This window comes from Pangasianodon hypophthalmus, chromosome 17, assembly GCF_027358585.1.
Source record: "Pangasianodon hypophthalmus isolate fPanHyp1 chromosome 17, fPanHyp1.pri, whole genome shotgun sequence".
NCBI lineage: Eukaryota > Metazoa > Chordata > Actinopteri > Siluriformes > Pangasiidae > Pangasianodon > Pangasianodon hypophthalmus.
Genome location: NC_069726.1, coordinates 14161278 through 14179116, shown reverse-complemented (window position 1 = coordinate 14179116; position 17839 = coordinate 14161278). Strand labels below are relative to the sequence as shown.

The 17839-nt window shown below is 37.7% G+C and overlaps 1 protein-coding gene across 2 annotated transcripts in view; it reads left to right on the top strand.

Annotated features, from left to right (window-relative positions):
• cadm2a (cell adhesion molecule 2a) overlaps window positions 1-17839 on the top strand; it is a 340430-nt gene that overhangs the window by 308472 nt on the left and 14119 nt on the right. The window contains exons 6-9 of one of the 2 annotated variants that reach the window (XM_026942061.3): window positions 11054-11215; window positions 12822-12912; window positions 13210-13388; window positions 17615-17728. In XM_026942061.3, coding sequence (XP_026797862.1) covers window positions 11054-11215; window positions 12822-12912; window positions 13210-13388; window positions 17615-17728 — 546 coding nt within the window. The remainder of the gene's footprint in view (window positions 1-11053; window positions 11216-12821; window positions 12913-13209; window positions 13389-17614; window positions 17729-17839) is intronic. The other variant, XM_026942062.3, reaches the window with a different exon arrangement.

Below are 17839 nucleotides of genomic sequence, written 5' to 3'. Positions count from 1 at the left end.
CACAATTCTCTCTAAAGACTAAAAACTGTTTCAGGAAGCAAACACAGCAGAGGTTGAGGAGGCACACTAACTAAATTCATTGCCAACAATATGTTTTGAGCATGTGTGTGCATCATGTGTTTCATTGAGCCAAGTGGTGATGCTGATGAAGTCACCATGATTGTGCTCCAGTGTAACACAGTCACGCTCCAGTGTAACACAGTCACGCTCCAGTGTAACACAGTCACACTCCAGTGTAACACAGTCACGCTCCAGTGTAACACAGTGATGCTCTGGTATAAGGCAGTATTGCTCTGGTATAACAGTCACGCTCCAGTGTAACACAGTCACGCTCCAGTGTAACACAGTCACGCTCTGGTATAACGCAGTAATGCTCTGGTAACACAGTCACGCTCCGGTATAACGCAGTAATGCTCTGGTAACACAGTCACGCTCCGGTATAACGCAGTAATGCTCTGGTAACACAGTCATGCTCCGGTATAACGCAGTAATGCTCTGGTAACACAGTCACGCTCCGGTATAACGCAGTAATGCTATGGTAACACAGTCACGCTCCAGTGTAACACAGTAACGCTCTGGTAACACAGTCACGCTCCGGTATAACGCAGTAATGCTATGGTAACACAGTCACGCTCCAGTGTAACACAGTAATGCTCTGGTAACACAGTCACGCTCCAGCGTAACACAGTCACGTTCCGGTATAACGCAGTAATGCTCTGGTAACACAGTCACGCTCCGGTGTAACACAGTCACGCTCCAGTGTAACAGAGTGATTCTCTAGTGTAGCATTTTCATTATTGGGCATTTTATGCAAATTCATGAGAAACAAACATAAAATGAGAAAAAATGTAAACAGGTCTGGGTACTTTAAGAGTGGATGGTAGGTTGCAAGCCTAATGCTGCTCAATGACTATTTAAATTAATTGCACAAAAATCAAAAGAGGTCATGCATATCTTACTCGTAATCTATTATGTAGCTGGTCTTAGCCAATATGGCAATTGGTATCAGATCCTGATCTCTGTTGAATCTGTATTGATGTGGATTTCTCCAAAAGGCAGATTGGGAGCTAATACAGGATACCATGGACACCCTTTTGAACCCCAAATGAGAAACAGGACTCCTTTTGCACCTCAGACAGTCTCACAGACCTCACAGGCATGTGTTAATGAGGACTGCAAGTGTGCCATTTGCGTCAGTTGGACAGACTGCAAGAGAAAGCGAGTGAACATAGGAATGAGCAGTGAGTCTAAGCAAGCTAGCATCTTCCTGCTGCTTAAGCTTTCATCCTGTCAAGTAGGGGTGGGAGGTGGGGTAGTTCTGTCCACAGCAATGCATAGATATGCTAATGCTCATCCCTCCTGTGTTAGCTAAAGAGTGGACCTACTCATTCTGGCAGCTGCCTGGGGTTTAAAAGAGCAAAGAATTTTACTGTATTAGCTGAAACATTAACATCTGGCTTGTAATGTATGGCCATCTGTCCTAAGCCATATGCATATAACACTTATTAGAAAGGCAAACTGCCCTGCTATGAATTTAATTACACATGCATGGTTCTGGTTTTGTTCAGGTGGAAGAGTGACTTTGTGGGAACTGCACTGGATTGCCAATTAATTTGGATATAAGCCAAAAATTTATGGTTTTCATAGTCAGAAATTAACACACCTACGCTGACATGCGCTAATGTCAAGACCTTCTCTTAGAGTCAATATAAAGAAAGCATTATTTTCATGAGTTTAAGGAAAGTCTTTGGCCATCACGAAAATGTAAGTTGATGTTTTTTTTGTTTGTTTGTTTTTTCGGAAAACCCATCGGATGCCACTGTGGCTGAATTCAGGGGGAAAAAAGTTGAAAATTTAGGTTGAAACAGTCTAATCAATTCAGTTTGTAATCACATACCAGCTATCAAATTAGATGTGATACTCTTGTACCATCACATCATCATCAAAACAGAGAAGAGTGTTTACACACTCTGTACAGATGACAGCGGATAAAGTTTTAAAATGTTAACTGACACAATAAAAGACAGTAATAACAAGACATTTTCAACGAAATAGAACTCCCTGAATAAATCAGTGATTATTTACCTACCAATGTTAGCATGAACAGATATCGGTCAAGTGAAGAAATGACGATGAAGCCTATGTTTACCTCAGGTGATGAGAGAGACACTGATGTTGATGTGGATGATATTGACAATTAAAGTGAGAACTCATTTCCCATTGTAAATGTGTAATTCCGTAATTAGATTAGATTATAAATATAGAGTTCTTTCAGTCATTTTCAGTAGAATTTAAAATGAAATCCTTCACCTTTAGTGGTAACTAGAATTTAAAATACTATGGCTTTACTTGTTTTTGAGACATGTACAAATAAGACATACGTTCCAGTTTAGGAAAACATAGATTTCAGAACTGTATATAGTAGAAGATGTCAAAATTTGACCATGTGAAGGGTTTTCCCAGGCTGCCACTTATTAGTGTTATATGGCTCTGACTACATATTATGGTATTAAAGTGTATCCCCTGTGGTGTGCAGTTTGAGATATAGCTAGCCTATGACTGACTGTATTTTGTGGTGTTTAAAATTGAAGTTGAAATGAGCTCTGATTTGTTAAATTGTGCCTCATTATGATTTAATTACACCCACAGTGTATGTTTAATAAAGTCTGGAAACTCTGGGTGTATAAGCTCTGTGTGTATGTAGCAGTGGGAGTCCCCTGAGCCTTATGAAAGTGGTTACATTATGTGAATGACAGGAAACTGTTAAGTGTTTGTAGTGTGAAGATAGATAATAGAAATGGAGAGAGAGATTATTAATGCCAACCTGGCTCTCACAATCATGCTGCCACATCTCATTCTGATGTTGGAGGTTCAAGGCAGCAGTGAAATGTCTTGTGTGAATTAGACAGATGATATTTCTGAGCGAGAGAAGAGCTAAAGCAATACAGTGGAGCTGATATCGCCCAGTCACACCACCTCAGATGAATGATATATCATTCATTATCACTGTTTGATTAGTATTATCCTTTAATATTGTCGTGTTTTATGTTCTGCTGTAGGTTCTGCATCCTTATTAGTTTTTAACATTTTGTTCTGTATAAACAGGGCTATAAATGGATATAGAGATCTGCATAGATAGCTAATAACATTGTTCTATACAGAACATAAATGTGAAGCCATTTGGCTGCCATAGAGATCCTGCTTCTGAGCTACATGCATGAAATATAAACATATGAACAAAAATGCAGATTTAATTCAGATATTAAAGAAATGCTGAGATGTGCTACAGCTCTGGGAGACAAGCAAAAGTGTGTAAACTTGATACATGTTTTATTCAGACAAACCTAATCCAGGTTCATGGTGGTCAAAAACACAGAGGTCAGAAAACAGGCAGACAAAGATAAACAAGGATAATCCATAATCAGAAATGAGGGAAACAGGCAAGAGTCAAAACCAGAAAGTTCAATCAGAGATCTCAGAAAACAAAGCTCATACTTAATGGCACAATAAAACATTGGTCCATCACATAGACACAATATGGCACACAAAACTAATCAAGACAAACTAATCAAGGACTAACACAGAACAGGTGAACACAATCAGGTAACAATCCAGTGACCAGACAGGGGACAGGACTAAAACAGAAACCATTACACAAATATATTGCATTCATCATCATGGGAACAACTATGCAAAGGTGGAAATCATGACAGTATTATGTATGGCAGGGCAAGATTATGTTTTAAAATAAATCAATGTCATTCTGTACAGAAAACCAAATTTATTTAATTTGTGACACTAAAAAGACATTTAAAAGTCAGTGACAAAACAGTGCAGGTCTATAGGTAACAGAAGTGCATTCAGACAGTATCCAGACCTCTTCATTTTTTTTTTTCTTTCACATTTTGTTATGTTGCAGCCTTATGCTAAAAATTGTTTAAATTATTTTTTTCACATAAGTCTACAATTTGTGATAACTTTGCAAATTTATATATAATATAACATTGAAATATCACATTGACATAAGTATTCAGACCCTTTGCTGTAACACATGAAATTTAGCCCAGGTGCAACCATTTCTCTGGATCATCTTTGAGATGTTGCTACAATTTGACTGGAGTCCACCTGCAGCAAATTCAATTGATTGGACATGATTTGGGACGAGCAAAATCCAAACCATGAGGTCAAAGGAGCTGCCTGCAGAGCTCAGAGACAGGATTGTATGGAGGCACAGATCTGGGGAAGGCTACAAAAAAAATTCTGCTTCATTGAAGGTTCCCAAGAGCACAGTGGCCTCCATAATTCTTAATTAGAAGTTTGAGGACTCTTCCTAGAGCTGGCAGCCCAGCCAAACTGAGCAGTTGGGAGAAAGGGCCTTGGTAAGAGAGGTGACCAGGAGCCTGATGGTCACTCTGGCTGAGCTCCAGAGATTGTGTGTGGAGATGGAAGAAACTTGCTGAAGTTCAACCATCATTGCAACACTCCACCGATCTGGGCTTTATGGCAGAGTGGCCAGACTCTTCCCTTGGAAGTTGCAAAAAAAAAGCACCTAAAGGACTCTTAGACTGAGAAACAAGATTGTCTGGTCTGATGAAACAACGATTGAACTGTTTTGCCTAAATTCCAAGAGTCATGTCTGGAGGAAACCAGACACTGCTCATCACCTGCGCAATACCATCCCAATGGTGAAGCATGGTGGTGGTAGCATCATGCTGTGGTGGTGTTTTTCAGTGGCAGGGACTGGAGCACTGGTCAGGGTAGAAGGAAAGCTGAACAAAAAACAGAGATATCCTTCATGAAAACCTGTTCCAGAGTGCTCAGGACCTCAGACTGGGTCAGAGGTTCAACAGGGCAATGACCCTAAGCACACAGCCAAGATAATGCAAGAGTGGTTTAGGGACAACTCTGTGAATGTCCTTGAGCCCAGCAAGAACCCAGACTTGGACCCAATCGAACATCTCTGGAGAGACCTGAAAATGGCTGTCCACCGACAGTACCCATCCAACCTGACAGAGCTTGAGAGGATCTGCAGAGAAGAATGGCAGAAAATCCCCAAATCCAGGTGTGCAAAGCGAGTTGCATCATACTCAAAAAGACTTAAGGCTGTAATCACTGCCAAAGGTGCTTCAACTAAGTACTGAGTTAGGGGTCTGAATACTTATGTCAATGTGATATTTCAGTTTTTCTTTTAAATAAATTTGCAAAGTTATCACAAATCTGAGTTTTCCTTTGCATGGAGTATGGGGCATGGAGTGTAGATTGATGTGAAAAAAAAATTAATTAAAGCATTTTATTACAAGGCGGCAACATAACAAAATGTGAAAAAATTGAAGGGGTCTGAATACTTTCTGAATGCACTGTATTCTGGATAGTATGTGCCCCTGTAGTAGCAGCTCATTGTAGTAATGCACTCATTGTTGCCTGTGTAGGTTTTTAATGTGTCTCTAATAGATCTTAACCACAAGGCTTTGGTGTTTAATAATATAAACAAAAAAAAGAAGTGGACTTTTAGGACATTGGTTGGACATGAGGTTTGGTTGCAGAATGTATCATTCTTTTCTGGGAAACCAAGTCTAAATTTCAGTATGTTTATACATTTCCTGACATTTCACACCATATTGTCTCCTTAGTCTTTAATAATCTCTATCATTAGCAGCCTCACCACAGATGCACACAAAAAGGTGTAATAAATGTATTTGGACATAAATAAAGAAAGTTAGTATGAATGTTACGAGCTGTGTATGATTTTGATATTTTTGTGGAACAGGGTATTTTCTCCTCTCATTCTCTCTCTCTCTCTCTCTCTCTCTCTCTCTCTCTAGAGAAGGATAAACTGGTTGATTCTGCATGCAACCTTCTTCCTTCCTGTTGATATGAATGCCTTGTGGTTGGAAATGAGTATTTAAATTCCAGTCTGCTTGTAGAGAAAATGAAATGCTAATCTTTTGCCTCTTCTTCCACCTTTCCTGCCGCTCTCTGTATTGACTTATGCTTTAGCTGCATCTCTGAATGCCAGGAAAATCTGGTGAGGCATATAGCCTTAAAAGTGAAATTAGCACTGCAAAAGAGGACTATGATTTGCACTTGTATCCAGCTATGAATATAATTTTCAAATGCAGCGTGTGTTTAATAAAGATTGGTATTTGCACATGTGTGTTTGTAGCCACAATGTTGTGTGTTAGTGTATGTGTGCGCCACTGTTGATTTTCCTTCATAAATATTAATGTAAAACATGATGACCTTAATTTTGAACCTGTCTGCTGGCACATCTCCTACTTTGAGAGAGACTGAGGTATAAAGCAGGAAGTCAGTCTACTCTATTATGCAGATTAATTCCAAACAGGTGGATGGATAGATGATTGGATGATACAGTGGATCATATAAGCTGGGTTTTCATTTAAATTTAAATTTCATAAAATTTTAAGTCAGCAATTGAAAATGTGAAAGAATCTGTTTCCATTTTATGCAAAAGTCCTGAAAATGACGTAAGATGATTAGGGTGCAGGGAGCACAGTGGCACTCCGGAGTTCCCAGCTTGATCCTGAGCTTGGATTACTGTCTGTGCAGTGCTTCTCTGGTTCTCTGGTTTCTTCCCACGCCCCAAACATGCTGGCAGGTGGATTGGCTTTGCTAAATTGCCCCTAGGTGTGAATGAATTTATGAAAGTGCGTGCGTGGTCCCCTGCAATAGACTGGCGTCCCATCCAGGGTGTATTCCCTCCTAATACCCAGTGTTCACAGGATAGGCTTTGGACTGGATGATATATTATCACATAAACTGGCTTTCCATTAAAAAGTTTACTCCTGACCATGCATTTGCAAGAACCCCTACTGGTAGAAACGTGTAATAGCTAGTAAACTGACTATGCAGAGCTTTTGTATCAGGGGTCGTCAATCTTGGCTGCAGGGTTTTATTCCAACCAGGCAGGAGTCACACCTGTTTCCACTTGTTTAATCAGTTCATCTTGGGCTCCAATCATCTATCAAGTTTGCCTCCTGTCTGGCTGGAATGAAAGCCCACAGCCACACCAGACCTTTGCACATAAGATTGAAGACTCCTGTTCTATATCATGTACTGTCTATCATATCAGCATAATTGAGAGAGTAATTACTGAGGTTGGTGCTCACAATATGCAGACAGATGACAGACAGAATGTAAAGTAAAATTATATAAAAGGCACATTTAAAGATGGATTGGGATTGTGCCCTGTTTGAAGATTTGGCTCATGCAGCTTTGCGGAGGGAAAGTGTTTTTAGCACGACTGGAAATTCTGTGCTGAGGGTGAGGAGTGGATCATCAGTCGATTTCGTTTGCCAAGTGCAGTTTTAGTTGATCTCTATTCTAGGGCTTTTAGCTATGGGTACATTTCAAAGAGAAATTGGAGACAATACTGGCATTTCCCAACCAACTGCAAGTTGAATGATGACACATCTTACTTCATTCATATCGCTCACACTGCAATACGTTATCTTTCCATAACAAGCAGCGGAAAAGACAGCAAAAATTATTAATTTTCATGCTGTAATTGGGAAAATAGAAAGAATATATATATATATAATTTTTTTTAAATCATATTTATTTATTAGACAAGACAAGCTACTCGTAAAAGTGCCAAATAAACCATTTTTATTTTGTGCTACTTCATGCAACAGTATCTTTACATTGGTGAAGTTCATCTTAGACCTTTTGACATGACTTGTCTGAAACAAGCAGCAACGCGAGCAGGCTACTGTGCTTTTTAAAGGGAAGCTGTTTACCACATATGGGGATTTGAGGGTGTTTCTTTATGCAAATGAGCGTGGCCACACACAAGCACATCAATTTAGATAATGCTATATATAAAAACAGCCATTGCATACAGCTATATGTACACACGTGTGATAAATATCCATTTTCTTGTGCGTACGGGTATTATGCACAAATTGTTTTACGCACACTTTGATAAATGAAACCCATACATACAGTAGATACAGATCTCTAATTCTTATATTTTATGAAGTACATGATAGTTTTGTGAGCAGTTGTTTATTGCATTAAAACACTTCAATCCAAAAATTGTATTTCAACAAGAAAATAATATGGACTACAACTACATAAAATAAATAAACAGATAAACAAACAAACAAATTAATACATACATACATACATACATACATGACATGACATGACATAATGTGTGGCATGTTTTTACGACACAGAGAGGAACATCCTCTATAATGTCAATTCTATCTCTATTCTAACTTTAGTTCTTAGATAAAATGCTCGTTGTTTGTTAGCAGCAGCATTTTGTGAATGCTAAACAATATTTATCTTTTGATTTTACATAATAAAAGAGATTTTAATCCCCATGCTTTTCGGTCCTCATGGGCACAGCTGATTAGAGCTGATAAGGTTGATTGACAGTTTGTAAGTGATAGAAGGATTGGTGTAAAGACAGACAGACAGACAGACAGGCAGGCAGACAGACAGGCAGGCCCATAAGCTACAGGAGTACTTGACATTCAGTGCAGACCGCATCGCTTTAATTTGCATTCAGTAAAAACACATTCAAATTTAAATGTAGTACATTCTGAATGCTTTGTATGGACAGCTGACTGATCAAATGGAATCTGAATGCAAATAAGCAAACCGTTGCATTGCTTTAGCTTTTGAGACATTTTAGTATTCTGCCCATCTCTACTTCATCAAATAGATGAGAGTCATCCAACACTGTTCATCAAATGGCTTCTTTTAGTCTGCAGTGCAAATCACAAACTCTGATTATGAATATGGTGCTGATATTGAAATCTGATTTTAAAAATGTACAGAAGCATCCTGAGGAACTGTGTGCTTCTATCGAGTCTGTTAACAGGATTTTTAAATAATCCTTTGTTTATTCCATTCAAAGTACAATTTAGTGCAAAACTCCAACTACTACGAGCAACTCAGGCTCATGAAACAAACATTTGCATTCAACATTGATGAAGAATATGTTCTGTCACAAGCACACCCACATCTTCACTAGACTACTTAAATACTGAGTGTAGCTCATTTCATGGGTAATTTACTGCTTTTTTATAACATATGTTTAGACTTAAAGGCCTCATAAAATAAACCTAAGTGTTAGTAGCTCATTAATCTGTACTCTGCAGGTTTCAAACAGTCATCACAGTCTTTATTAATTTGAGCGTTTTTGAAACACTTGCAGTGGGGAAGGTCTCTGTAGCATATAGAATGCTGCACACATTACTACAATACCCATAAGCCTCATCACTTCCCAGCAGAAAAAGTGGGGATGTGTAATAATAATAAATAGCATCATATATAACACTACAATAACTGCTTAGCTATCTATACACAGACCAAATAGCAGTAGGCCTCATTCAAAAATATATTTTGTATTTAAAATATTTCGACATTTTTTTAAAACCATGCATGTTGATTCACTATGAAGCATTCAAATACAACCAAATATGCATATTTATTTACTCATAAATTTCTTTTTAAGCATGTGTTGTTATTGTCAATTTGCCTGGTGGAACACCATTCTTTAAAAAAGAATGGGGGAAGAAAGATTATCATCTCCCGTGTGAAAGCATTTTAGCATTTGAATGGAAATTTAAGATGCTTTTATGGGTTTTAAAGAACACTTTCTAACTGTGTAGCATGGATCTGTTATGTAGGCCTAGTGTGAAGACTACCCAGTTCTCCATATTTCTGATGAGAGGTGACAAAGACTGTGTGTTCTGGAGTAGGTGTCATGTCAACACTAGAAGCAGTTGGTTAATAAGCCATTTTCTTCTCAGTCCACTACCATTTGTACTATTTGTCACTTTGCTCTGTCTTGATTTATACCCATGTATTTGATATGACTGTGATGAAGACTGCAGAAGAATACAGATGAATCAAGTGTACTCTGTAAATAATTTTAAAAATATATATATGATTTGCAATCACTACATGATTTGCAAGCCCAGTTGTCTTTAACAGCCACCACTTTATTACACTTTGAAGACTAAATATACACTCACCATCCACTATAATATCATGCAGATACAGGTCAAAAGCTTCAGTTAATGTTCACATCAAACATCAGAATGAAGAAAAAAGTGTGATCTCTGTGACTTTAACAGTGACAGGGTTGTTGGTGAAAGATGGGCTTCACAATCTGCTGATCTCCTGGGATTTTCACACACAGCAGTCTCTAGAGTTTACACAGAATGGTGCAAAAAACAAAAAACATCCTGTGAGCAGATGGTCTGCAGGCTGAAACATCTTGTTGTTGAGAGAGATCAGACTGGTTTGAACTGCCAGGCAGTCTATAGCAACTCAAATAAGCATGGATGAGCTACAACAGCAGAAGACCACATCAGGTTCCACTCCTGTTAGCCAAGAACAAGAATCTGAGTCTATCATTGGCACAGACTCAGATTCCTGTTCTTGCTGACAGGAGTGAAACCTGATGTTGTCTTCTGCTGTTGTAGCCCAGTGACCTCAAGGTCAATGTTTAGTGCATACTGAGATGCTTTTCTGCTCATCACGGTTGTAAAGAGTGATTATTTGAGTTACGATATCCTTCCTGGCAGCTTGAACCAATCTGGCCATTTTCCTCTGACATCTCTTATCATTAAGGCATTTGCAGTCACAGAACTGTCAGTGTTTTTTGCTTTTCACACCATTCTGTGTAAACTCTAGAGACTGGTGTGTGTATGAAATTCGCAGGAGATCAGCAGTTTCTGTAGTACTCAAACCAGCCCTTTTGGTATCAACAACCAGGCCACAGTTAAAGTCACAGAGAACACACTTTTTCTTCATTCTGACATTTGATGTGAACATTACCTGAAGCTCTTGACCTGTATCTGCATCATTGTTTGCATTGCACTGCTGCCACATGATTGGTTGATTAAAGAATTGCATGAATGTCCAGGTGTACAGGTGTTCCTAATAAAGTGGATGGTGAGTGTATAACTGCATGTTAATTTAAATAGTTCCCCTTGAGATGAAGAGCACTACAGTTGGGTATTTACAATTAAATGTATGTGTGGAAAACGTTTGCCTGTATATTGTTGTGCAGGGGCAAAAGAGGTTAACGCCAGCGGGAAGACATTCACGGTCAAGAGCTCAGTGCAGCTTCAGGTGGACAGGAATGATGACGGTGTGGCCTACACATGTAAAGTGGTCCATGAGGCACTGAGGTCTGTTCCACAGCAAACAACCGAGGTGCTGGAAGTGCACTGTAAGTCCTGTCTGAAAATAAATCTGCGCCTTTCATTTAGTTTTTATTTCCATATTTGCTTTCATTGTTTCATTTCTCTATTATAAGAATTTCAATTAGTTAGGTGACTTTTCATTAGATTTCAGTTTTGTAATGTTTGATTCTCATGGAATATCTTTTCATATTTTCATATCTATAGAATATCTTTTTATTTTACTTTTTGATATTTTCAAATATATCTTTTGAAGAGTCTTTATCCATACGCAAAATATGTTCTCTTATTGTAGTTTAGGGTGCCTCAAGAGATCCTTTTCTCCTACTAACAGAAAAGTACCATAGTCTTTAGGTCTAATTATATTTCATTACAAAAGCAAATATTCTTTTACCATATTTTGCTTTATTTTAGTTGGTTTTTGGTATCATACAGGTGATTAAATTGGCCATTATAATGACATGATTATCGTTTTCTGTAAATAAATTCATGATACAATAATGTGATTTTATCATTGTGTTAGAATAAGCATCAGAATTGCTTTCATATGTGTCACAAACATTAAAAAAAAATAAAAACAGAAAAGAAACCTGATAAAGGCTCCAGCCAATTTCCACCCACCAGCCAGCTCTCCCCTATCACATGACAGCTACAAAGCAGGAAGAGCGAACGCCAACACATGCTTCTTCTGAGAAATATGAAGCCATCCAACCTTACCTTTTCTAAATGATACTCATGCAGCATCATAGGGCAGAGTAACACCCTCAGAGGAACATCTTCTGCATACATGAACTCACAGGCATCCATGATTTTTACTGTGATTGACAGTGGAGAGAGTATGCCATCCCTTCCACCCAGACAGCATGGCCAATTTTGCTCCCTTCACTCCCGTCCACAGATGGCTGTGGCATCATTGGGATTCGAAATCATGATCACCCGACAATAGGGTGAACACTTTTTTGTTGCGCCTTTCAGGATCCCCATTCTGTTAATTTGTAGATTAGAGGAGAGGAGAAATCATAGAGGAGAAAATTTATTAGTCACCACCATGAGAAACACTATCTATGGCATTAAACTAATATTTTTAGAAAGCTGTTGGATCCATTTCAGTCATTATCGGTTAAATACATTAAGATTTTTTAACAGATTGAAGTTTCCAAAATTGGTGGGTATAAAATTCATTCTCTGCAGAGGTGTGGCTCACTTCTGGGAGTCGCTCTGGATAAGGCTGTCTGCTGAATGCTGTAAATGTTCATGTAAAATTGTGAATGTCATAAAGTGCAGGGAATATGTTTAGCCAGATTGTACAAATTTATTTGTCCTTTTTCACAGCAAGTGAATGTTGGTTCTTTAGAAAATTCACTCACAAAGTAGCATTACAACCTTTTCCCCTTCTCCTTCTGTAGATTCATGTATCGTTCTGTCTGAAGCAGAATCAGTGCTGTTCTTGAATTGAACACCATAGAAAGAAAAGTCATGATCAATATTTTAGTAGGATTTTCTCTACAGCCCTACAGTAAAAGTGAAGTGTTACAGCTATACTTTATTATCAGGATATAGAACATAGGTTGTGTTATGGATATACCTATACAGTGGTCTGCTTTTCGCTGGCTAAGAAGCTATCTGTCCATGCAGATGCCCCTCATGTGGAGATCAGGCATTCTCAATCACTCCCACAAGAAGGAGATCTTCTCAAACTGGAATGTGTGTCTAATGGAAACCCCTCGTAAGTCTTTCACACTGTCTCAACAAACACCATTTCACCATTTCTGGAGTTTTGTAGGTGTCAGTAAATGTAAATCAGCAGTGCCATGAATATACTTGGTAATTTAGAGATGACCCCCATCTACCTATGCATGTTTGTTGGAACTTTTGAAGAGAAAACACTTGCACACAAAACATTGATAAATTGTGCTTGGTTGAAGGATCACTTTATCCTTTTTATAGACACCTCATTTCCATATGAGGTTCCAAAATCAGATTTAAAAAAAAACCCTTCCTTCATTTTCGGCATGTTTCTCAGGCCAGACCCAGTGAAATGGACGAAAGATGGAGGCAAACTGCCAGACTTGGACCGAATGATTGTGGACGGCAGAGATCTCACTTTCATATCCTTAAATAAAACGGACAATGGCACCTACCGCTGCGAAGCCAGCAACCATCTGGGCACCAACCATGCTGAATATGTGCTCTTCGTGTATGGTGAGTGCTATAAAGGTGTGACCGTGTTAAAAAGGGACCTGTGTCATGTACCGGAGGTGTTTTCACCTCTGCAGGTGCATAATACTATATTTTCCAACTATTTGAAAGTTCTCCCGTATCATACTGTGTCTGAATATCTTTAGGAGCCTTTGAAATCAATTGCAAAGTGACCTCCTTGTTTTTCACAGAACCTGATTGTAAAGCTAGCACAAAGTTTAGAGTTTATTACTGTGGAAAACCCATTAAAACTATATTAACTAAAAAATATTGATAACAGGTTCATGTAATTTGAGTTAGCATAGCTCAGTGGGCAGAGACGGACCATATTTTGCACATACTGAGCACTTAATATCTTGCATTTGGGCAAAAAAATGGGCCAAGCCCAAAATAACAAAATATTAAGCTTTTAATGGTCTTAACAGCAAATCATTGGTCAGGAAATTAACAAGAATTAAACAAACAAATAAAGGAAGTTAGTATGGGATAGCTTTCCCCTTTGATTTCTTTAAATGTTTAATCTTTGTGGCCCTTGATGGGCTGTATCAGGTAAGCAAATAATGACTAAACTCAAGAAAAAAAAAATCCCAGAAGATATTTTTGGAAAAATTTTGACACCCAGACATTTGTTAGTTTGAATTTTACATCAAACATTTTAATCATTATCATGATTTTACCTTTGCTTACAAGAAGACTATGTAAGTGAATTTCCCAGTTTCTAGCTTTTCCCCAAACACTTCACTGCAGCAAAAGTAAATGAGCAAATGGTGGCACAGGAGCTCTCAGGAGTTGCATTTGTTTAATTCTTGCTAATTTTGTTGTTAAGCTTAATATTTGCCATTTTGGGCTTGATGTATGTATGTATGTATGTATGTACGTATATAATTTAGGGTTTTGGAGAGTCCATGCCTGCTGCTAGGTCATTTATTATATATTGATTTTTGAATATGAAGAAATGCATCAAATTTCAATCTCTTCTGGTTGAAGAATTGCATCACTGCTGTGAGTTCTCTGTAAGGGAACAAAGTGAAATGCCACAATACACAAAATCTCCATCCACCCCAGCCTACAGGAACTGCTTCTCCCTAACACATTCTGTTCTCTCATATTTCTCTTCTCTTTGCTCTCTCAAGTTTGTGAGATTCTGATGGAGAATTAATGAGCACAAAGGGTACATCGTAGAGGTCCCAGATGGGGACTGCAGAAATGTCAGAGCACTGTAAGGACACAGATAACCAAAGCTCCTAATGATGTTGGCGATACAAAGTCTGACAACTTCCTGTAAGAATAATAAGCTAACTGGATATCACGATTATAAAAAGCACCTAGTCAGTACTGTACAGTACTGTTAACTCACAAAAGTTTTCACCTTTCATCAAAGATCAGCACACACACACAAACATACCATGCAAAAACATCCATCATTCTTTATTTTTTTAAATATTACGGCAGTTTGGAGTGCACTGGCACTGAGGGCCAGACGTACTGAGCAGTTTGCAACAATTCTCAAGCAAAATTAAGGTGTGAAAAACCTAAACATGCAGTTTATGTGCTATGCATGTAGAAATACAAAATGTGCTTCTCTCCTTCATACATACACGTTTGAGGGAGGATGTAAACACACAAAAAAGGTATAGATAAATATGAAGCGTGGCTGATTATACAGTATATTCCATTCAATATACTAACCTTAGTATAGCCAATGTTTCCAGGTACACTTTTTTCCTGTACAAATGGCAGAAACATTTTAACTATGCTGACACATTTTTTTCAGTAATTCTTAGAAATATTATGTATTAATGACATTTGTTAAAGAACTATTCTGGTCCACTATGTGTTTTAGTACTGATTGAAGCTTTTGTGCAGATCTGGCAAACCTGGTTACAGCACATACGTCACAAACTCATTTATCAAATTCATCACTTTTAAGTAAGACATTCAACACATTAAAGACTCAGTTTTGTGACAATGGGAATTTTTAAAATGCTACAAGAAAAACGGAATACGGTTTATTTATAGACTTATGCAAAGTGGATTATTCTGTTCATAATTAGAGTAAAACTAATTGTCATATCAGTCACCATTGACTTGTTCTTTAGTTAATAAGAATTTCCTTGAACATGTTTATGTCTTCTCTACTAAAGTTACATTTCCTCTAGTCCCAAGCTTTTTTAATTATCTACTGCAGCTTTTAAACCACGATCCTCAAACAAAGCACACTTTTTTGGTGGTTCTAGGTGCGGTTTGTGTGATGAGTTACAACCTTAGGAAATCAAACATCAGTGTCAGATGTATGATGAGCATATTTTGCAGCCACATCTAGTCACATTTTGTGCTGCTCCTCACCATATATTATGTACACCTTAGTGTTTCAAGCAGTAGTTAATTCCATAATATGTGTGTATTTTCTGCATTATTATAAGCCAGGAAATTCTCCTGCCTCTAATATGCGAAATGTTTTCTAAAGCTAGATAAAAGATTTCATTTTTCCATAGTCTGTGTTTTTCCTACTTAAAACTGAAATTGGTCAAAAACAATCCATGGTCAACATTTCAGCTTCATCATAGTTTTTATTTATGTGTTACTACACAGAATAAATGAAATTTTTCTGATGCATTTATTCAGTGCTGTTCAGGGAGAAAGCAGGTTGCAAATTTTCGTTTCACCCTCATGTTCTCACATCAGCTCCTGAAAGACATGAGAATTGTTTTGCTCCTGTGAGAACAGAGTGTGTGTGTTTGAAAGAGCAGACTCATTAGAGAAAGAGCAGACTGGTGATTCACCTTATCAGCCTACATCCAACTTTATCAGCAGGCCAAACACATTTTATGCATTTCTAAGGGCTGTGCATCCTGACTGAAAGAGGCTGCTGGGGCAGATTCAGGATTAAGAAAATCCTGATTGTGACCTGCCATTTTAAAAGCCAGGGTCGCTCAATTTCAGCTGTAGCGCAAGGCAAAATGTAGTTAAAGCTGATTGGCATGAACTTTACTTTGACTTTACTTTTATTTTTTTTTAAACAGGAGATAGCAGAACAGCACAGACCAAACTGGCCTGTTCTTATCACCAGTTCCTGGCTTTTTGGTCTTTTTTGCCATTTATACAACAGTTAGTTCCAGCCCAATAATTTGATTGGACAAGCAGTGATCCAAGAGTGCTGATATTTAGTATAACAGCACTGGTACATTTCTCCATTTGTATCAGTCCACTTGTCTGTGTAAAATATTTGGCAATGTTGTGTCTGAAATGTCATTTACTCAATATTAATTTTTGTTTATAAAACTGTTGTATAAAAAGCATTATCGCAATCATGCTGTTGTACTGAACAGCACTCTTGTTTGTGTGATTTTGCTTAATTATGTGACATTTGTAGATTTATTGCACAAGTTACTGCTGCTGCTGCTACTACTACTACTACTTCTACTGCACTACTACATCTACTACTACTACATTACTGCTACCACTTCTACTGCTACTACTACTACTACTTCTACTATTACAATTCTACTAGTACTACCACACCACTACGTCTCCAGTTACCATTTTACTGCTACTACACTATTGCTACTACTGATTCACCACCCTACTACTATTGCTACTGCTAATACTACTACTATTATTATTATTATTATTATTATTATTAATACTACTACTACTAATGATAATGTTAATAATAATAATAATAATAATAATAATAATTTATTAACTGCTATTGATTAACTACTATAATATATTAACTGTAATTATTAACTACTATTGATTCATCACCCTACTACTATTGCTAATACTATAATTATTATTATTATTATTATTATTATTATTAATAATAAGAATAATAATAATAGTAATAGTAATAATGTTTGCATGTGGTTTGGACTGCTTCTCCTATCTATCATTTCTGAAATATTTACTGTAGAATTTCTGTGCAGTGCACCGTTCAGTTTTTCACAGTCCTGTGCTATGACATTTTTAGTAACATATTAAACTTATGAGATTTAATGAATGTTACTTCAGGAATTTTTATATAATTTCATCATAATTTATCCATCGTTAGTGTTATACATTCCATTTTAATTTGCATTATGTATTCAGGATGAAACATTTCTGTTGTGTATGTTCCATTGCTATGTTGATGTTTTGTTTTTGTTTTGTCTTTTTTGTTTGTTTTTTGTGTTTATGTCTGCGTCCGTCCCTGTGTATTTGTTTGCATGATGTGTTCCATTGACCAGATGCCCCCACTACACCCTCTCCATCCACAACTCCTCCCCCTGTAGCCATCCTCCCAGACACCACAGATCCATTAGACATCAAGCAGTCCGACTCTGCAGTCACCGGTCAGAGAGGTACAGTAACCCCACCGCCCTTCCACCACTCCCTCTTTCTTACACACTCCCCTGACTCTGATTTTTCCAATTCCCACCAGTCCTATGTTGTCTTCTTTATTAGGATTTGAA